At 50.8% G+C, this 22,098-nt stretch overlaps 1 protein-coding gene and 1 long non-coding RNA gene across 10 annotated transcripts; one reads left to right on the forward strand and one right to left on the reverse strand.

The window, feature by feature from the left end:
• The first annotated feature begins 557 nt into the window (after window positions 1-557).
• Window positions 558-13,518, forward strand: LOC114484692 (uncharacterized). 6 transcript variants are annotated; one of them, XM_055090442.1, is made up of 3 exons: window positions 558-1,407; window positions 2,364-2,454; window positions 9,022-9,955. In XM_055090442.1, the coding sequence occupies exons 1-3, from the start codon at window positions 1,141-1,143 to the stop codon at window positions 9,240-9,242; spliced, it is 579 nt and encodes a 192-aa protein (XP_054946417.1). In that variant the 5' UTR covers window positions 558-1,140; the 3' UTR covers window positions 9,243-9,955. The 6 variants fall into 6 exon arrangements, 1 of the variants encoding a protein (XP_054946417.1); XR_003677872.2 differs by having other exon boundaries at window positions 563-1,407; window positions 1,883-2,454; XR_008619264.1 differs by having other exon boundaries at window positions 564-1,407; window positions 2,069-2,454.
• Window positions 2,502-8,780, reverse strand: LOC114484695 (uncharacterized). 4 transcript variants are annotated; one of them, XR_008619267.1, is made up of 4 exons: window positions 6,685-8,780; window positions 5,888-6,203; window positions 3,589-5,771; window positions 2,502-3,372 (listed from the first exon to the last, which is right to left on the reverse strand). It is a non-coding gene; the product is annotated as an uncharacterized lncRNA (long non-coding RNA). The 4 variants fall into 4 exon arrangements; XR_008619265.1 differs by having other exon boundaries at window positions 2,504-3,372; window positions 5,888-8,777; XR_008619266.1 differs by having other exon boundaries at window positions 2,796-3,372; window positions 5,898-8,777.
• Window positions 13,519-22,098: the final 8,580 nt, after the last annotated feature.

Consider the following 22,098-nt stretch of genomic DNA (forward strand, 5'->3'; position numbering starts at 1 on the left):
CCTGGACGTGCAGAACATCCGTCCCCCGGCCACCAGCCCTGCTCTAGGGATAGCACCCCATCACAGACTCACGGCCCCTGCAGCCACTATGCCCTCTTCAGGCTCTTCCAAAGGAAAGTTCCTCGCCTGGCAGATAGAGGCTCAGGCTCCCTGCTTCCTCCCAGGCCTCCAGTGACCCCCTCAACCGTCTTGACAGGGAGCAAACAGCACCAGCTCTGAGCAGGCCCTTCAGAGCCCACACAGGTGTGTCCTTGGGACCCTTGGCCACAGCCCTGGTGACCACAAACCCTGGGACATTCCCTGCCCCACACTCCAGCTCCCACTGAGAATGGCTCTGCCCGGCCTGGGGTGCCTTCAGCATCTTTAGCCAAGCCTCTGCTGCCATCCCCAAACTCCCAGACCCCTCCCACCTGCCCCTGTGCTGCCTGCCTGCCCAGCTTTCCCCAAGCATCCCCAGTTGTCTCCGTAAGCCCAGCCTGCCTAGCCAGTCTAGTTCAAGCCCTGGATCCTCTCTTTCTACCCTTTTAGCTGTAAGTAGCCAGAGGTGCCCCGTGGAATCCTGAGGGATGTGTCGCCTGCTTCCCAGGGAAGACATAAAGCACCTTTTCAGAACGCAGCAGGTTTTAATTTCTAGAACTGCAGAATCACCCTGAAAATGAGAAACAGGGTGTTGGGTGTCTGATAAGTGAAGATAGGGGTTTAGCGGATGAGAGGTTCCGAAGGAAAGGCAGTTACACTACTTTGTCTAAAGAAGAGCCCAGGAGTCAGCCCGTAAGCAGGGTAAGCGTGGTTGGGAGACCCCCCACCGGGACGCACGCGGACGCCCTCGTCGTGACCCTCCATCAGTCCGCGCCAAGTCCAGCCCTCGCAGATGTGCAGCCAAAGTCATCTGCCCAGCGGGGCGGCTGGCGGGCACCTGGAGCCGGGGCCCTGCCACTTCCTCAGGCTCAGGCAGGCGGGCGTGGCCTGGGGCAGCCTCGTCATGCCCTCTGGCTTCCCACCAAGGCCATCCAGGCCACCTGCCTCTGCATCCAGCCCCGTGATGCCACCGCCCTCTTCCTATGCCAGGCACCTTCCTGTTGGGGGCAGGGACTGTGCCAGGCAGTCTTGTCAACAGGAACGGGCCGTGCTCCCGGGCACATGGGCTCCACCCCTAGGCCCCCCTGCACATGCCCAGGGGGCCCGGCAGACGCAGAGGGTGTGCCACCCCCATCAGTCCGCCACACTCATACCGGGGAGAGGTGGCTGGGTCACAGGCAGCTGCCCTCTGGCTCTGGGGACAGGGTGGAGAAGGGCCTGCCCTGGTTCACCTTCACCCAGACGCCGACCTGCGGAGCGTCCAGGGCTGTGAGGCCAGCAGGGGAGGACAGAGGTTCCCAGCCAGACTCCCGAAAGCAAGCTGACAAAGTCAGTAGTCAGAAGGTCTCAGAAGGCCCGTCCTTGGTGCAAGGGGAACACCTGCAGGAGGAAAGGGCGAGGGCTCTGGAGGCCAGAGGGGAGGGGTCCCGAGGGCAGAGCACAGGCCCCACAGGCCTGGCTTCGGACTGTCCCCAGACTGTCCTCGTTCCTCCGGGAAAGGCCTGGACGATCCCCATCCTCTGCCGTGGAGTAACCAGGCCATTCCGCAACCAGCCACCGGTGACAGAGAGCCGGTGGCAGGGGCACTTCCGCCTCCCCATGACCCTGGCTGAGATGAGCATGGTGTGGTCTGGGAGGGGGGCGAGTCAGACAGAGGAGACAATCTCAGCTCCCAGGAAGAGGCGATCTGGGGGCGGGGGGTGGGGCAGGCAGAGGCAGGGGAGGTTACCGACCACGGGTCCAGGAGCTCAGACCTTTGCCCCGCTAGTGGTCAGAGTTTCCGTCCTTTTTCCTAACTCTCTAGAGCAAGGAGTTTGGGGGACAGGCTTGACCAACTGCAGCCTAAGGCAGCACATGGCAAGGTATACAGCCGGTGTCAGTTAATGGTGAAGGGCGCTCACACTGAAATCAGACGGGATCCCAGCCCAACCGATTATTGGTCACTTGAGCTCTCTAAGCCTCCGTGTCCCCACCTGTAAAACGGTGATAGGATCAGTGACCATCTCGCAGGGCTGCTCAGAGGATTACACGAGAAACTCGACATCATGCACTGAGGACAAAGCTTGGCAGCTGCTGGGCCTCAATGAACCCCAACCAGGACTGTTGTCCCGACTATAGACGTGCTAGCTGAAGAACCAGTGGGCTGCTCACACCCTCGTCCTGGGGGGGGTCTGCCGCACTGGGCGGGCCTGCAGGCAGTGCCTCAGGACCAACTGCTTCCAGGGACGCTGAAGAAATGCTTTCCCCCAAAGCGATCTTCTTTCTCCTCCTTCCACTGGCTTCAGTGTCTGAGGTTGTACCATAGAGACTTGTTTCTTTGGGTGGCACCAGCAACATCTCAGATCACGGGCCTGCACAGAGCTGCTGAGAGAGCAGGTGAGAGGGCAGGGGGTCCAACGTAGACCCATTTAGGGGTGGGGTTGGGAGAGGGGCAGGCGGAGGACAGGCCTGACCTCCCGCAGAACTCCGGATAAGGAGGGGGCCCTGGTGAGTCAGCAGCTGGGGCTCCCTCCCCCCGGCCCCAGGAGGCCTAACACCCCAAGATGTAGCCTTTCCCTAGCGCCTGCCCCCATCATCACTTCCTGGGCCTCAGTTTCCGCACCTGAGACGTAAGTACTTATCTCTTAGGATTGTGGTTAAGATCAAATGAGACAACGTGTACAAAGCCGTTCACACAGAGCTAAGCATGGGTGCTATATTCGCTCACGAGGGCTACATAACAAAGGACCGCAGACTGGGTGGCTTAAACTACAGAAGTTTATTTTCTCATGATTCTGGAAGCTAGAAATCCGCAGTCAGGGTGTCAGCAGGATTGGTTTCTTCTGAAGCCTCTCTGCGTGGTTTGTAGGTGGCCTTCTTCTCTCTGTTGTCCTCACATGGTCTTCCTTCTCTGTGTGTCTGTGTCCTAATCTCCTCTTATTATAAGGATAGCAGTCATGTTGGATTAGGGCTCACCCTAATGACCTCATTTTAACTTCATTACCTCTTCAAAGACCTGTCTCCACATATAACCACATTCTCAGGTACTGGGCGTTAGGACTTCAGCATATGAATTTTGGGGAGGACACAAGCCCCTAATAGGTGGTGCTCGGGAAACATTGCTATTTAATTCAGTTCAACAAGTACCTTCTTTAGACCAGCATTATTCTAGGCTCTTAGAACGTATTCATAAACAAAGCAAACCAAGACCCTTATTTGTGTGGGGCTTAAACCTGGGGTGGGGAGAGAGGTGACAGACATGTACAGCCAACATATTACCAATAAGTTAAATACTGTGCTAGAAGGTGATCCACTCTATTGAAAAAAGAAAAACAGAGCAGGGTAATGGAATCAGGAAATAGGGGTTGAAATTTTAAATAAAGTAGTCAGGATAGGTCTCCTTGAGGCGACATTTGCAAAGCCTTCAATGAGGCTTTGATCTGCTATTTATGATGATGATGATGATTCCTAGGAAATCACAGCAGATTCGCTGTTCTGCAAACTCCCACATCCCTGCCCAACCTCACCCACCTTAGTCTCGGAGAAGAAACAGTGCTTCTGAGATAGAAGATCTTATCTTGACTCTTCTCTTACTAGCCATGTGATGCGGGAGAAGTCACTTAACCTCTCCGAGCCTGTGGCCCTACACGCCTGCACTCCTCTGGGCCACCACCTCAGGGTGGTGGGATCAGAGGGGAGGCACGGCCGTCCTTGGGTGGGGCTGCTCTAGGGTTGGCTGGGGTAGGTGCTGAGATTTCAGAAGGAGCTACCAGATTTTGTGTAGGAAGGGCTGTGTGTCAGTTAGGACTATGTTTACCTGCAAGTACCTGAAAACTAAAGTAACAGGGGCTTAAACAAAGAAGAGATCTTTTTTCATCTCTTGCAAAAAATAAATTCAGAGTTGGCAGTCAAGGGCCGGTGCTACTACTTAGGGGTGTTAGCCAGATTCCTTCTTTATTTCTCCTCCACCACACTCAGCACCTGGCTTTTGCCCTCATGGTTGAAAGGTGGCTGCTGCACCTCCAGGCATCCAAACTGTCTTCCAGGAAGGTAGAAAGGGGAAAGGGTGAAGTCAGCAATCAGAGGTAAAGAACTGACGAACATGTCTGCTGAGTCAGTTGCTTTTTCAATATCTACTAGCTGACTTCTCCTCTCATTCCATTGGGCAGAACTGGATCGACATAGCCACCACAAAGGATCCTAGGAAGTATTTTAGCTGGGTACATTGCTACCCCTCTCCCCAAATCAGGGTCCTGCTAGTAGAAAGAAGGGGAAAATAGACTTGGGTAGGTGCCTGGCACACTGCTCTCAGCAGAGCTCAGTACAGTGAGGGTGAGTGATGCATTAGACCCCTGGTAAGGTCAGTGCTGTAGCCAAGAGCCTGGCCCAAGATCGTTCCCACCAGCAACAATGGCCCCAGGACTGGCAGGACAGTCCAGAATTGAGAGGGGCAGAGCCTAGGGCTGTGGATCTGGAGGGACTGCGTGGTGTGGGCTGGTCAGTGGTGGGTAGACTTTTTGCTTCTCTAACCATGTACCCTCCTGTCTCATTCACATACGTGGGGTCCCTATGCACCAGCATCCTGCAGCCTCCATTTTTACTGCTTGCCCTGGGGTCTCCCGGACACTGTGAGCCTGGTGCCCATGGCAGCTGGGGGAGGGGGCCTGGGGGCGGAGGGGTTGGCCACTGCCCCTCATCACAGCTTCCTGGAGGTTTCCCCCTCCACTCTGCCAAAGAAGGGATGAGAAGCTGGGGTGTGGAGGTTGTGTACCAGTTTTAATATTATTCCTAGGGAATCATAGCCCATTTGCCACCTGCTAAAGTCTAGGCTCGTTTAATGTCCAAGGCTAGGGCATACAAGCCTGGTGCTGTGCTGGAAAGCGGGTGCAGGCAGGTGGCAGGAGGACCCCCAAGTTAATATTTCAGTGAATTATGCTGCCAGGCACGTGGGTTGCTTAGCAGGTGCAGGGGACGTGGTAGGGCTCCGACAACTCTGTACTGACGGGCTCTCGTTGCCATCAGCTTAGGCTGAGCGACTTATGAGGGGGCTTGCGATCATCACACCTTCTATGGAGGCCTTTCTGGGCCCTCCTGCCTGTCCTCAGTGCTGTTTAACTCTCCGGAATCTTCCAGCACAGCTGCAGATAAGAAGACCTTGGGACCAGAGGTGGCACTTGCAAATCAGAGCCATGTGAAAGCTGGGGTTGGTGACCCAGGAAAAAAGATGGGAAGAAGATGAATAGACTGAGGGCACCAGGCAGGGCATTCTGGGGAGAGGGACTGAGGGCCTGTTAGACTGCCAGGGCTGCCATGACAGGCACCACAGACTGGGGGCGGGAGAGGGTACTTCCACGACCGAAGTTTATTTTCTTAGGGTCCTGGAGGCAGAAGTCCAAGATTGAGTTTGGACGGCTGGTTCCTTCTGAGGCCTCTGTCCTTGGCTTGCAGATAGTGTCTTCTCCCTGTGTCCTGCCAGGGTCATACCTCTGTGTGTATCTGTGTCCTGATCGCCTCTTCTTATAAGGATACTGGTCATATTGGATTAGGGCCCACCCTCATTTTAACTTAGTTACCTCTTTAAAGACTGTATCTCTCCAAGTTACATTCCGAGGTAGTAGGGGAGAGGGCTTCCACAAATGAATGGGGGTGGGGCTGGAGACATAATACAGCCCCTAAGAGCAGTCACATTGCGGATGTCCGATATGGGGCTGGCCCTGCATGGGAAACGGGCGGAGGACACCAAGATGCTGTACGGCTACCCAGCCCCACTCTGCTGCCACCACCACCAGGCTGAGCCATCTCCTTCCTACCTCCCCAGCCCCCTACTTACTGCTCCTTACCACTCAGACCAGCTCCAGAGCCTTCCAAGACAAGATTAGCTTCTCAAACCACTTCTCAGGCTTGATGATAGCACCCGATGGTGAGTCACGGAGGGAATTTCAGGCAAGGTCAGAAAGGAGGCTGGCACAGGTTATGGGGGGAGGATGAGGTGCTCTGGTTGCTCCTCCCCCAGCGCCCCAGGAAGTTGCCCGTCCAGGCCTCTGCCCTGCCCCCAAGCCCGTGAGGCTCGACCCGCCCCAGGCTCTGGTTTGCTGGCCCAGGCAGTGCTCTGACCTGTCTCTGGCCACACTGCCAGGCCTGCAGCTCTGGAAGGAGAACAGGGAAGCAAAAGAGGAAACTGTGTCAAGAAGGAGAGGGGAAGGACAGGGGCTCCCCTCTTGTCAGGCCCTGCAGGGCTAGGGGGCCCCGTGGGGACCGCATCCCTGCTGGGAGCTGCACCCCTGCCCAGCCTGGCCCCAGGTGCCCTGCTCTGCCTGCTGTGACCTGGGCGAAGCATGCTGTTCCTGCACACACTCGTGCTTTCTGAAACTTGAGGAGGCCAGGGGGGTAAGAGGGAGTCCCAAACAGTCTGGGTCCAGCTGGTCAGGCTAATTTTAGGCTTTTCGCAGCTTGACCGAGGTTCACTAATCTCCATTCACCCAGAGAATGTGCATTGATCAGATGGTGCCTTCACTCACTGTGACCCCCCCCCACCCCCTAAGAAAGCACCTCCCTCTGTCTAATTTCAAGCCCTCTTTTACCTGCCCCGGGTCCCACCCCTCTGAGGAAACCCGCACTGACCCCTACCTCCTCTCCCAGCCCCTGGGGCAACTGCAGTCTGAAGGCACAGTGGAGCCCTGTGTCCCAGTGCTGGCACAGCATGGGGCCGAAAATAAGCACCCAGTCAGTATGGGTGGAAGGAATGAATGAGCACTTTATTACCCGGGGCTATCGCATGCTACATGGAGGTTAGGTCTAAAGTTAGCAAATAAGGTCAGAAGAGCTCAGAGTTTAAATCGCTCTTGAGACTCCATCAGGAAGACATAAATCTCTCAGTAAGCACAGTGCAATGATACTTCCTCCGCAAGATCTTCCTCCTCAGACCCCCGCCCCCAAAGCTAAGGGGAGGGTCTTGGTCCTCTCCCCAGCCCCAACCCCAGTCCTCTGCCCAAAACTTGGGGCTGACAGGTACTTGCTCAGGGATTCTTGAGGTTCACACAATGTGTCCCCAAAAGAACCCACATCTAGAATTCTCAGAAGTAAGAGGTTCTCCATCCCCTCTCAGCCTCTACCGGGGCTGCTCCTCTGTTGCCATGGCAGCCAGGGCAGAGTCTGGCAAATCCTCAGAAAGACCAGCAGGCTGAGGATGAAGCCAGCGAGAGACACAGAGGAGACCCCAAGGCAGACAGCAGAAATCGGAGGCCCGTAGGAACGGCCCAAATTTTAAACAGCCCTCAAGTATGAGGGGAAATACTCTCCAGCTCCAGGTACGAAAAGGCAAGTGCCCTAGGCTGGTAGATCCTAAAACTACCAGCCAAGAAAGGACAGCTATTCCTCTTGCTTCATTTTTTCCTCTATAGTTCAATGGGTTTTCTCTATCTTTTTATTTGGCAATTTCCAAACATAGAGAAAAATGGAAAGAATAGGACAAGAAACACTCAAGAACACTCCATCTGGCTTCAACAATTGCTAATATTTTCTATCTATCAGGATTTGAAATATTTGGGAGTGAATTTAGTCATGGTGACACATCAGCCCTAAATGCTTCAGCTGCATCTCCCAAGAATGGTCCATTCTCCTACATAACCACAAAACCAAGTGTAATGGGTATTTGAATTTAAAAAAAAGTAACAACTTGTAACTAATATTTTTTTCTAAATAAGGAAGCTTTGCATGACTAGAAAAATAAGGGAAGGCCGGGAATTACAGAGTAAAATCATACCAAGCCAAGCCTAGAATGAAAAACTTCTAAATTGGGCTCTCATCACAGAAAAACAAGTGAGCTTTTCGGCTCTGCCAAACATCTACCCAGGAAGCCTCTAGGTATATATTTAACAGCAAGTCTCCAAATCATATATTTATATTTCCCCAAATAATGTTTTGTGAAACTAGAGATGTTCTGTAAATGTATGCTTATCACATAGTAGGTGCTTAATAAATTCAAGTGCAAACTGCCTTGGGGCAGTAGAAGGTCTTCGGAGCCCACCAGGTGGGCTGCACAGGGCTGGCTCAGCCTGAATCGGCCCTAACTCGGCTTCGCAAGAATGGCCTTTACGTAACCAAAGATTCCTCTGGTCCCATCAACCGCCAGATCTACACTCTCTGAGACCTCCTTAGGCACCCAGGTCCTCCCTCATCTTATATAAATCCTAATTTGTTTGTGGCCCATATCACAATTTAGCTCTTAATTTGTCCTCTATTTTCTCTCCATGGGTTGGTCTTATTTCCCCAACCAGAGCTGCAGACCCTCCTCTTTCTGCTGCAGCTCGGAGCTCCCAGCCAGAGTTTGCTACGGACTCCGGGCAGGTGACGGATCACAGAATCCTTGGCTCCTGACAAGCCAGGTCCCTAGCTAAACCCCTTCCCAACACAATCTCATTTAATCTTCACAAAACCGTATGACGGGAGACCCAGTTTGATCCCCAGTGTAGAGACGAGAACATTGACGCTCAGAGAGATTAACAGAAGTCACACAACTAGTTAAGTAGCAGAGGCAGGATCTGAACTGGTCACTCAGAAGCCAAGGCCCAGATTTTTAACCACTGGGTCTCAGAGATGGGATGCAAGGCAAAGGGGGCTGCGGCGGTTCCCATGCAGATTGGGATGGGAGGGGGTGAGGGAGGAGAGGATTGAGGATCCATGCACGGAGCTGCTGTTCCAGCACCGCAGTGATTCGGTTCCCAGTGCAAGGTTTGCTTCCTCCTACAGAGGGAGGCCCACGGAGCTGGGGACACAATCGTCTCTTCCAGCCTAACCCTTGGATGTCACACAACAGGTGTTCCATAAATACTCAGTGATCACAGGCAGGTATGAAGAAATGTGACTTATTTCTCCTTCACCACCCCCCTGCTTCCCAAGCAAATGTCCAGACACAGAGTGCAGGGGAAGATGTGACCTCCATTTGTGTCCCCTTGACAACTGCAGGGCGCCCCTCTCCGCTGGTCCAGTTGTGTCCTGACATCCTGCCATCGTCTCCTGGGGAACGGTTTCTCCACAGCAGACAACCAGAGGGAGAGACCCCACATTCTTCTGGAATATGTAGGACAGCTGTGGGGTTACAAGGGAGGCCAGAAACGGAGCAGGGATGGTGGGACTTGAGACACGAGAATAAAGGGCTGCCCCCAACAGACTCCTTCATGGTGTGACTCATTCATTATCCAGAAAATATGAAGCAGGAAACAAAGAGGAGATTTCAGTTCTTTTTCTCAAGCAGCCAAATAAAACTTTTGAATTAATTTTTTTTTGGGGGGGGGGGCGCAAGAACTTTGTACATGATGAATGTATGAGTAGAAAAGTATGCGATGGGTTTGAAAAACTTTAGTGAGACCTGGAACTTCCACCTTCGTCTGTGTGGTTTCTGCCTGGGGAAAATTTAGGATTTGTTACTAGAGTTAAATTAAGAAAAAAATCTATGTGCTATTCAACTTCCACAGAGAAAAAAAAAAGTCTTGAAAGTCAGACTATCACCTTGAAAAAGAATTCTAAATTACTTAATCCAGCCCACCACCCCATGCCCCTAAGTTAGCTTTCAGCAGAATGTGCTTTCCCCATCCCGTGTGGAGACAAGGGAAGAGGCAGCCCAGGAAATAGTGAGTAGCTTAGCGGAGGGCAGAGAGAGGGGAGCGGGGGAGCAAAGCAACCCAGTGTGTGCCCCAATCTGGGGGAGGCAGACAGGATATAAAACAGAGCGATGTGGGGGGGGAAGAAGGGAAGCTCCTCCTCCACCCCCCGGCCTCCCCACCCCTACTCCTTATTCAGGCCTCTGCGGAGAGGCTGTCTCTACCTGCCTGGGATGCAGCTGCATCCGTGCCAACCAGAGGGGGCATCTAGATTAGCTGAGGCCCACCCCACATTTGAGCTTTGCCAGAGCCACTCTTGGATCCTGGGGCCACAGGCCAGACTTTGTAGGAGCTGCGGGTCTAGACAGGGTGCTTCCTACAGGGGCCATCATAGCACAGGAGTTAGGGTGTAAGCGAACTGCCAACTCAGAACCAAGTGCAAGCACCAGGCTGACCTCCGAGGGGCTGCTGCCCCAACAGGAGCTGGGTGGGCCACTCTGTGGTGTGACACGCCTGGGAGCACTGCAGGCCACAGAGTGGTTTCCAAGGATGCAGCAGCCCCAGTGTTCAACAGCACTGCCCTGTGCCCTTGCTCTGCAGAGCTGGCCTGGGGACAGTGGGCACGTTTGCATAGGGCCAAGAAGCCTCCCAGAACAAAAGCAACTCTGACGCTGGCCCCCTGGGCCTGTTGACCTTCAGCATCCCAAGGGCATCTCTGATGAACTGAGGCTGTCCCGAAGGAGGACTAGTGGTAGCGAAGGCCTGAGAGGGGAATTCACTAGGAGGACAGGTGGTGACGTGATTCAGGACCCGGCTTCAACGGGAAGGCTTAGAACGCGGGGCTCAGCCTGTGGACCGACCCGGTTTCTCCTGGGAGTAGCGTTCAGAGACCGAGGCTGACGGAGAGCCTGTAAACAGAACATTCATACCTCAGTAGCTGAGGGTGGGGCTCTTCTGCCATCGGGCTAAAAGCGGAGCAGGGGCACCATCCCAAGTGAGAACAACGAAATCTTCTTCCGCAGGGAACGCTTTCCCAGCAGCATCTCCCTGTGGCAGGGGCCGAGCCGCCCCAGTCAAAACGAGGGATGGATGGAAGTCGCCGTCATTCACTGTCTCCCTGACGTTTGGAATCCTGTGCCAACCTGGGTGCTTGTCGCCAGGTCCTGGCCCCTTCTGTCCCTCTGCTGACCGAGATCCTAAGCCTCCCTCCTGTTACAGGCTGGGGTCCTGCTCTGTGTCCAGTGGGATTGACTGCAAGAGGGGCTTGGCTGTCCGGTTACTGGGAGAGGCCTCCACATGGCACACCCTCCTCCTGGTCCTATGCTGAGCTCCGACACAGGAGTGAGTGCCTGTGTGTCACCCAGCCTCACCCAGCCCGAAGCTCTACTTTCACCCGCTCAGTATCTGTATGCCTGGGTCCCTGTACGCTCAGCCACTGCAGCTGCACCCACATCCAGAAGCCTTTCTTCACTGAGGGCAGCCAGTCCAAGCATACATCAGGCTATTCCTTCCTTCTGAGACTTTGCCTGTGACACCCTCCTTCCTCCTCCTACCTGGATTCACCTGCCTAATGCTGAGAGACACTGCTTAGGCACACTGGCTGCAGAAAGCCATCTCAGAATCCCTAGTATGGACTAAACTTCTCCAGCACCTGGCACAGACCTTACTCCTGGTACTTCATTCCATCAACAAATACTTAAGTGTCTACTATACACCTGCCCTCAGCCCTATGGGTGTAGCAGTGAACAAAAGAAACAAACAAAAAAAATCCCCACCCTTATGAAATCTGCATTTCAGAGTGTATGGGAGGGAGATAAAAATAAATTAAATAAATAAGTAAACTACATGGCACGTCAGATTTAGAGTTCTATGAAGATAAACAAAGCAGCAAAAGAGATGAAGCATCAGGGGGTCATTTACGTGTATCTTTCACTACATGCTCCTGTGGGACAGGCATTGGGTTGGGTTTCTCTTTGGGGCTCCAGGCCTAGCCAGGCATCCTGCTGACTGGTCCTTTTCCACAGTGTTGTCACATGCATGGCCACTTGCCCCTTGAGAGCACCCAGATCCCCTGAGTATCTGAACCCATGATCACCAGCCAGTCTCCAAAGAGTGAGGGCCCCGGAAAGTCAAGACACAGCCTCCACATGATCCTGGGACCACCCAAGGAACATTAGCTCAGGCTTTCTTGAAGCCAATTCTGGGGATCCAGCCAATAACATTTCTGTGAACCCTTATAGAAGAGGACTTCAGGCAAAGAATCAATGGACACAAAATTCTGATTTTCAACAAACGTGTGAATCACAATGTAGCATTAACACTCAGAGGCATCAGAAGACGGCCCTGCCCAGGTAGCTTCACAGGAGCCATAGTCCACTCAAAGAGGCTAGCTCAGGACATGGGGAAGAGGACCCAGCTTTAGTGCTTCCTTCTAGAAGTTTCTTTTCATGGTTTATTTTTACAATCAGCTCTACCAGAGATGGGTATCATTCCCTTGCTGGCCACAGCTCAGATGGGCACCCCTGTGTTCCAAGAGATCCCTTTCCTACCCCCAACTCTAATTTGCCCATGGATCATCCCTGACCCAAAGTGGCCCAATCACTTTCTCCTGGGGATGCAGAAGTGAGTCCCGAGTCCTAGAGGTGCTGCTGCTTAGAAGCTGGCTCGTGGACCCTGCAGCTGGGAGGTGACATAGGCTGGGCTCAGTGCCGCATGCAAAGGCAAAGCTTCCCAGCTGTCTTGGGGAGACTGTAACAAGTGTGCAGAGGGGTGGGGGCTGTGAGAGAGAGAGAGACAGAGACAGAGAGATGGAGAGGTGGAGAGAGACAGAGAGAGGCTGGGTCTGATGTGCTGTGTTACATGCAGTGGTGGAGGCATGCCCAGAAGAGCAGCACTTGGCTCTGCGTGAGGATGCCAGGCGGGCAGAGGTTCCTGGCAGAGAGGTGACGCCTAAGGTGAGCACTGAGGATGAGTAAGAATGAGGCAGAGACACGTGAGGCAACATGGCGTGTACTGGAATTGCAGTGACTCTGCAATGACTAGACAGGGAGTTAAGACTGAAGAAAGAGCAGGAGCTGAGACCTGAGGGTACGTACATACCCCGAGGAACTTGGAGTTGGTGGTCAGCCATGTTCATGGAGGAGCAAGAAATGCAATCCATATGTGATAGAATATTTTTTTTAACCCTTACAGGCAGTATCAGGGCTAAAGATATCAATATATATCAGAGCATTGGTAACATAGAAGTGAAAGAAATTCTTAGATGGATGAGAAATGACACAGAAAAGGAGGGAAAGGAGCACCACGCTGAACCTAGAACTCCAAGGCACAAGACTTGGGTCTTAAGATCCCGAGCCTCCGTCAGAGAGTCTTGGAAGAACTGGTTGATTGACTAGAAGGAACACGCCAGGCAAGAGGCTGTCTTGGAAGCCAAGGAAGTGAGAAGTCTGAAAAATGAGAGTGTGGTCACCACCTCACATCAACAAAGTGACCCAGGAAGATGAGGACTGAAACGTATACAGGGCCTTTGCACAGGCTGTGAGTTTGTCTGGTATGCTCCCCCCAACACACACGCACTGTTCTCCGAGTTAATTCCCACTCTTCCTTTGGACCCTGACCTAAATGTCACTTTCCTAAGGATGCCTTTCCTGGCCCTCTGCCTGGTCAGTTGTCTCCCTGTTTTCCCTCATAGGAACATGTGATTCTGTGAAGGCAATTACCACTAGCTACGGGGTCAAACCAAGGTCTCCGTGAGCAGGCACAAGAGAGGCTTATTTCCCCTAAATGTAATGCGCAGTGTGGGTTGGGTAGACCCCTTTCTCCTGTAGCCCCACCATCTACATGGCACTCACCGTCATCAAAACAGAACAAAGAGAGCTGAAAGGAACGCACCAGCTCTTAAAGTCTTTCCCCGGAGGTGATACACATCATGTCCACTCATGGTCCTCAGCCAGAATTAGTCACCTGGCCCCAACTGAAACTGCAAGAGCGGGGGTGTTGGGAAATGCAGGAGAGCACACAGGATACTGGCCGAGTGCTAGCTCAGCTGCAGCTCTTCCTGAGAAACTTTTACCACAGTTGTCATTCAACAGTAATTTACAAGCTTCTTTGATGACAACCTCCTCCCTCCTCCCGCATTAGGCTGTGAACCCCAAGAGGGCCGGAACTGTGTGTGTGCTGGCTTATCACTCATTTTCAGAGTACTATATACTGGGTGCTCACTAAATATTTATTAAATCATCCAGTGAATAAAGAAGTAAATGGGAAGTGGCCTCAGCAGGTGGGAGTTCATCTCGGGAGACACAGGACATCAATTCAGAGGGAAACAAAACTTTGAAGTCTAAGGGGTGATGTTGAGTTTGGGATCAGAGGGGCAGCACGTTTGGTTTTTTTTTTTTGCGGTACGTGGGCCTCTCCCTGCCGTGGCCTCTCCCTGCTGTGGCCTCTCCCGTGGCGGAGCACAGGCTCTGGACGCGCAGGCTCAGCGGCCATGGCTCACGGGCCCAGCCTCTCCGCAGCATGTGGGATCTTCCCGGAGGACCCGGGCACGAATCCGTGTCCCCTGCATCGGCAGGCGGACTCTCAACCACTGCGCCACCAGGGAAGCCCAGGGCAGCACGTTTTGATGGAGAAGGGCGAGAAGACCTGATAAGGAGAGGCGTGAGTAGATTTCCCCAGCAGCTTCTAGCCCCCTAAATCAGCTTTTATTAGTCCACCTGGCAAGGGCTATGGCCCCTCCGCTGCTGCCTCAGGGTAAGAGATAGAGAAGCCAGTAGCTGGGGGAGAAGGGGAGGCCTGCACGGCCATCACCTACACCCACTCCTTCCCCTCCCACCCTCCCCCTGCCAGAAATAACCTCGCGACAGCAGAATGGGCAGTCTCTATAATTAGGCACGGTGCGGAGGGGACGCAGTCTCAAAACGACACTTGCTTTAGCTCTGTCAGTTGTCTGAAGGCAGAGGCTCTTTCTTCCAGGACAGATGGCTTAGGGACTGGTTCCTGAGAACAGGCAGGCAAGGAAAAGGAAACCAGTCAGGAGAAAAAGCCTTCAAACGTCTGGAGAGGCAATGGACTCTGGCACAATCTAAACCCAGCTTTGCCTCTGATTAGCTCTGTGGTTCTGGCCACATTACCCAGCCTCTCTGAGCTTCAGCTTTCTCTGTACAACTCCTCACCATCAAGTCTAAGATGCACTTTCTTTCTTTCCTTCACATTTTAACATCTCTGAAATTAGGATGCGATTTGCAATCAGTGTCAGGTTATAACACAGTTGACAGGGTGTTGCTGGTTTTTCTTTTTCCTTCATGTTACACAGAGTAGCATTTGATTTGGTGAAGTGCAGCATTTCCCTTTTGCTTTAGGATCAGCAGTCACGTAGGTAAAGCCTCTGGCACAGGACCTGCGCACAGTAGTTTCCAAAAAATTTGCTATTTTAATACTATCCCTTCAAGATTTCAATAAACAGCCTTAAAGTCTTTGTGAATTGTTTGGTTTCTACCCTCAGACTCAGCACAACTGTCATTACGGGCCTTAGGAGGTGCCCTTACAAGGCTCGTTGGGGGAAGTGCTCTGATGTATAGGCAGGACTGGAATACAGACTAGAAGCCGGGTGTGGGGCCGTGTGGGGGGCAGGGATAGAAAACAGAGAGGGATTAACAGGAGGAAAAATTAAAGGTGAAGTAATAATCGATCGTCTCCTTGGAACTTTACAATGGCAACTGAAATGTGAGCGATGCCGGTTCCAAGCCTGGGAAAGGCAAATGAGCTCAAAGGAAGTGATCAAGCCTCACGAATGACTCAGCAAGGAGCAAAGAACATCCAGAACAAATCATCCTGAGCCTCAGAGAACCAGAGGCTAAATTCCTCCAGACCTGGAAGAGTTGAGAAGCCATAAACTTTGATTACTGTAAAGTTGGAAGTTGAAAATCTAAGACTTTTTCTTTCCTTTCTTCTTTTTAATCGGAAGAGAGAGACCTTTGGTGCAAAGCTCCCTATTAATTTTTAAAGAAATGAAGGAACACTGTTAGGTACATGGGAGTAGATCTGGAAGGAACGTCTGCATTTACGCCCGGTAGAACCCAGCTCCTTTCGCCCTCTTTCACCCCACCCCCAAATGATTGGTTCACTTTGAATTGTATCAGTTTTGTTAAAATTTTGTTAGTGTGTGAGTATCTGGGTATTTGTATTTGACTTTAAGATTTGAATGTTTAGTGTGCTTTTCGAAATGCCTTTTAGGAAAAGATTTCATCGCTTAATGGAGCAGGGTAATATTTAAAGTAAAATCAGGCTTTGATCTGCACTGATCTGGAAAAGTTCTGCAGGATGTCAAATGTTTACGGTTTTACAGGTCCCAATTATAGGAATCAGGGAAAGACATTAAAACATCAAGATAAATAAGCTTACAAAGAAACTTGTGTAAGTAGTGACTCGGAATTCATTATCTTAGGAGAAGGGAATTATTAACGAATTACTTTAATGGTAGAATTGCCAACTGTTATGTTACCTTTGTGGCTGAATAGAGCAAATGTGAAAATGCTCAGTTTTGTTTATAATTCAGCATACAATTGTGTAAGTGTGCCCAATTCTACTCAAGGAAAGTATAAAGTTGTATGACAGGTTTATATTTAGAAAATATAGATTATAAAAAAATGCAGAACTGAGTTTTTTATCATAAGATAGCTTGGCAAATAGCAACATGCTTAGAAATACTTTCTATGATGCAATTTGCCCTTTAATTTAATCAAGATGACTTTTCTTTAGAGATCATTTTTGTTAAAACAGTCACTGATGGAACTTACATTTGAAACGGTGAGCTAGAAATCGGGCTGTTTTAATGTAATTTTAATTAAGAACATTCCATAGTGTTAGAGCTTATTTGCTTGGTAATTTGAATGAGAGCATGTAATGATTATTGGTGAACTTGATGGGATTTTATGTTTTTAGCGGTACCTCCTCTACCCATAATCTGGCCTGTGCTCTGACGTGGTTTGCGGTGTAATCACCGTAAAAGAGGCCTGGGCTACTGAACACTTGGATCAACTTAGATCTACAAAGAGATTACAAACACTTTTAATGAAGATGTTACAGTGTTGATACTTTATATATTTTGAAAATCATTTTTTTCTCTTTTCATTTGAAACTTGTCTACTGCATAGTCTGTCCCTATCCCTGGGCTGGTTCCAGAAATGACTGGAAATTTACTTGCATGATCCTGGGAGTGGCTAGTAGAGTGTGCTGTGAATGTGGAATTGGTATGGCTGCATGCACTGGGATTTGCAGAAGCCACACCGAGACTATACACACAGATCCTCAGCCTGGAAGAAATCAAGCTTCAGTTTGATGAATTTGCTCTGGGCCATCTCCAGCACACTTTACGTACCTTATGTACCGTTCCTCAGACACTGCGGCAATACAAATAACATCTCTGTATCGATCCTAAAATAGCTGGAGATATTGCAGCTCCTTCTTGGAGGCCCTGATGGCAAGTGGAGGCCGGGTGCCAAGTCCATCAGCTGCATCTAGCTGCACCAATCTGGGCATGTGCCATGGCGCGTTGTCACTCAGACCATGCCTGGACTGGAGAGAGTCTTCTTCATTCCAGGTCTGAACAATCCTTTCTGGAATCAGTGGGACTAAACCACAGTAGCCGGCAGCTTCCCTGAGCTCTCTTCCACTGTAGCAGAATCTTGGGAAGGCCAGATTCCAGCCCAGGCTGCTGCTTGAGTGAGGGCTTGGTGCCTCCATTCTAGTCCCTGGAAGACTCTGACCCCTGGATCCTTCTTCTGGCAGAGGTCATTGGTCCCCCTTCAGTATGAGGTCGGGTATGCCTGTATTGAGGCTTGTCCTACCTGCCAAACTCAACCCATTTTGGGGGGGTAGGGAAAGAAATGGGTAAAAGACAACAGGTTACTAGAACTCTACATCTTCTTGCCTTTCTGACCAGCCCAGCATGCACTACCTGGGGTGGGTCAGTCAGCTTCCTGTGTAAGTGTTACAGGCCACCTCTTGCTGTACCTCCCTCACATTTATACACATTCATGTTCACTCTCACATACACTCACTCACCTGTATGCACCACACACACACACACACACACACACACACACACACACACACACTCCCACCAGCCAAATGGACAAACCACCCAAGGGAATCATGCACTTTCCTCAACTTAATAGATGCTCTTTCCTAACTATCCCCTCCGAGCCCCCAAGAAAGATGTCATTTACAGAAATCAAGACCCAACTCTCCACCCTAAAATCAAGGACAGGAAGGATCTGGCTACCTTTCATAGGTAACTATGACCTTTTCAATGACAAGTTACAGGGTGTCAAAGAGCCTTCTAAACTCTGGTTCACACCAATATAGACAAATAGCACAGATGAGTCCCTGTACTGGGCTTCCCCTCTGCCACCGAGAGCACACCCACAAGCTCCTCACCTTCTGTCTGTAACCCGTATTGGGCGCCCCACTGCTCCTGGCGCCACCCAACTGGAAACCGTTGGTCTCAGTCTCACTTGGATACTTGAACATAGAGCCTCTTCCAGTTCCTGCAACCAGCACTCTCCTAGGTAGGTGTCCTTCAACCAGGTTATACAAGACACAGAGTTTAAAGAGTGTATTCATCTTTTGAAGCTCAGGTCTTCCATCCAGGACAACCTAGAAGAAACTTACAATGGGGGGTTAGCAAATCCCTGACCACACCCAGCAAGGACTGATGTCTTTGTAAAGGAGAAAAACCGGGAGCTCCAGCTAAAACAGGACAGCCCTGAATGGGGCTGGGGCCACGAAGACAGGAGACATCAGTCTGGAAGGGAAACTAGGATCTAACTAGGTTTCATATTCATACAAATCCCGTGTAAGTACCTTTAGCCCTCAAACCCCTGCCTCTATTTTTTCTCACCAGGCCCAGACCCTGTATGGTGGCCTTATCAAGGTGGTCACAATAAGAGACTCTCTTCCAATCATTTTCAATTCATGAAGTCAATTTGGAGGAACCAGTCCATCCATAAAGCTGGACATTCTGAGGACAAACAGTTCAGATGTGGGCCTGTGGGCCAGCAGAGAAGGCCTGCTGGACATGCGTGGATCAGTCCAGGTCTTTGGTGATACTCTGAGGCCTGAACCACACCAGGTGTGTTCTGAGGACTCACAGGTGTAGTCCTCCAAGGCCTCCTGGTCAGGGGCAAAGCCCTACTTGACTGATGTTCTGACCCACAGTTATTTCCTGGACCCTGTCTTTACACTATGTGTGGGCCAGTGTCCCCTCCCCTCAAATGCATATGCAAAATACTTAAGGTTGACTTGACCAGGTTTCTGCACTCAAGGGGCAAAACTCTTATACATCAGGAATAATACTTCTCTGGTTGCCATAGGTATTCAAAAACTCACTTTTCTATTACCATCCTGTCAACAGACTTCCTCAAAATAAAAGGAATATTCTTTGGACCCCAAAATTAGCAAAAACTCCTCCCAAAATCACGATCTTGTCTGCCCTCATCCAAGCCTATTCTAACTCAGCCCACCCATGTCCGCCTGGCTTGGAAGCCTCCCAAACATGTATATGGGGCCACCATGTTGCTAGAAAACTTTTGCTCTGTTGCCTATTTTTCAAAGAATCTAGTTCTGTGAGAAACCAACTCCCAGGACACAAATAACATTAAAAGAGGTTTTAAGGCTTGGAGGGATGAACTTAGAATCTGACATACTGGGCCTCAAAGGCTAACAACAGTGGCTTGAAACAGCTCTAAGAGACAGGAAAACTCAGCCCTGGTAACTTAGAGTGGGCACTTAACTTTCAAAGATGGGGTTTTCAAACAGCTAGCCTAGGCAACCACTCAGCTAAACCTTTATCATATGAGCCCAAATAACAGGGGCTGGCAGAGGCCAGCCTAACTCAAGGAAGATCCTCCATTCTAAATAAATTATAGCTTAGCACTCCTAGAGCCTCCAGCATGACCAGATACCTGCAACAGGCCAGTGCTGCATTCACCCGCCCCTGGACAAGGTCCTGTACCATTGGGTAGGGACTTCCAGAGTACAGAGGACAGGGGAGGCTTGCTCTGCCATTATGACCCCTTTAGCATGTTCCTTGGGGAAGAGCCAGAACACAGGCCTGTACTGCTGCCAGGACAGAAACCCAGAAACATCCAGATGTCAGGTTTCTGGCAGAATATACTCAGGTCAAGGCAAGGGCCAAGAAGACTCTAAAGGCTCCCTTATTCACCTTGGATGCCAGAGGCCCCTGAAAACTGGACTCTGTAATGGTTTTGGCCTCTTGAGTTGCTGGTGTTATGGATGATGTCACCAAGACAATGCACATGATCTCCTGGACCAGAGCCCATTTGCAGCCATCACAGCCCTATCGGTCAAGGTTAGATTCTAATCCACTGACTACCTAGTGGCCTCAGTTTGCACGCCAGTTCTGGAAGCATAGTTCAAAGCCCAATGAGTGTCAATCCACCTCTCTGTCCCCTGATTTTGTTAAAATAATAAGTGAGCCAGAGCCCAGAGAGGTCCTACCGTTGCTATACACAGAGATGATTTTTAGCCAGAATCCATTCTGCTTAGTATATACTTGTAGAACTAGTGTAGTTCTGGTTAATAAACACGTTTAATGTGACTCCTGGCTGCATGTCATATAGTCAGCATGACCCATTCCCTCATCCTGCCTCTAATGAGCTTTCTAACTTTGTCCACTTTTTATGACCCAGGACACAATTTGTACAGTAAGTGCAGATTCTTAAGCTTCATAAAATGGCTCCTCAGTCCCAGGCACTGTGCTAGGCCTGGGGACAGCACAGAGAATACCCAAGGGCCCTGAGGATTCTCACGAGCTCCCTGGCTATCATTGTCCCCTGGGACCTCGCCCCAGACATGCTTGCTTCACCAAGGGGAATCATATCTGATACATTAAAAAAAAAAAAACACCACGGATGTCTAGATCTCTCAGGTTACAAGAGAGACAATTCCAGAATGGAGACATCATCTGGTCTCCTCGCCCTTCTCAGCATCATGCCCTTGCTGAAATCTGGAAGGCCTCTTTCTGATTCAACTTCCTGTGAAGTTGCAGAGGTGGTGAATCCTGTCACATGCTGCCATCAGAGACCCCTAAGGGTACACATTCTGCCCAGTGGAGCCTTCCCTGCCTGCCCTCGCTCCCCTCCAAGAAGAGGAGTCAGACGGGGTCAGGGCTGGCTAAAGGCCTGTACACATTTTACTTTCTGGCCAGTCTTTCCCCTGGACTTTCCCTCTTTGGGGTCTCCCCTCCTCCCAGCTCTCAGGGCCGCCTCTGGCATTTCTGACTTTCAGAGTCACCCTTCCCTTCATAATGGTCACTCCGACAGCGCCCCAGTGAGCAGCACCTGCCGCGGTCCAGCTCTGCCTCAGCTTGCGCTCTACCCGGCACCTGTCCAGCTGATGGTAAAGACATCCCTGGGTGTGTTTACCCCCAGCTCATCTCAGAAGCATCTCAGACTGATTCCTTTCTGTCCCATTCAACATAGGATGGGAGAGTTTCCTTCCATAACTCCAACACTACCTGAGGCAACTAGGGCCATGCTGTCCTTCTCTGTTTACTCATGTCCTGAGCTGTCGAAAGGGTGGTTGTCCTCAGGAGGACTGAACAGAGTATCAGGGCGCAGATGGTTGTCATTGCAGCCGGGCAGTCAGGGGCGATGTGCTGGCTGCCATCAAAGGGAGGTCCTCACTGGCGCTGTGGCAGAAAAAATTCACCTGCTAATTAAGAAGATGGTTTATTCAGGTGATTGCAATAGGGAGAACATTCATTGATGAGGAACATCTCAAAGAAAAGGAAGGGGACCAGGGGTTTTATAGAGGCAGGTAAACAAGGGAGTCATCTTGGAATCTTAGAGGAGTCATGAGAAAGGATGGAGTTGAGACTTCCCTTGGAAACTCTGAGGGCAGTGTGGTCCTTTGTGGTTAGCTGGTTTGTCATTTCCAAGGCACAAGGGGTAGGGGGGATTTCTTAACCATCACTGCTGAAGTTGCACAGAGCTCAGATAAAGCTCAATGATGTCAGTCCCGCCTTCCCATTCAAGATGACTACCTTTTGTCACCGAACAACTCAGAGGCAAGCATAAACCTCCTGAGTGGCATGAAGCGGGGCCTAAGAAACAGTCTCTCCAGCATTCTTGCTGGTGTTGTTCTTCTAAAACTGGTGGCCCATCTGTTGAGAGGTGGGGCAGAGGTCAGTTGTGTTATGGTCCTGGAGATCAGATATCTTAAAAGAGGGATGTCTAAAAAAGAGACATAATAGTATAAGAATTGTATTAAAGTATAGAGCCAGGAGTTGAACCTTGAGAATTAACCAGTCCAGGGGATTCTAGAGGAAGAAAATCTTGCAGCACCACTCCTTGAGTTTCTCAAGGCTAAGATGGCCATGCTCTTGGTGATGTTGTGCATAGTCTTGGCTACCTTTCAT

The sequence above is a fragment of the Physeter macrocephalus genome, chromosome 2 (genome assembly GCF_002837175.3).
Source record: "Physeter macrocephalus isolate SW-GA chromosome 2, ASM283717v5, whole genome shotgun sequence".
Lineage (NCBI taxonomy): Eukaryota > Metazoa > Chordata > Mammalia > Artiodactyla > Physeteridae > Physeter > Physeter macrocephalus.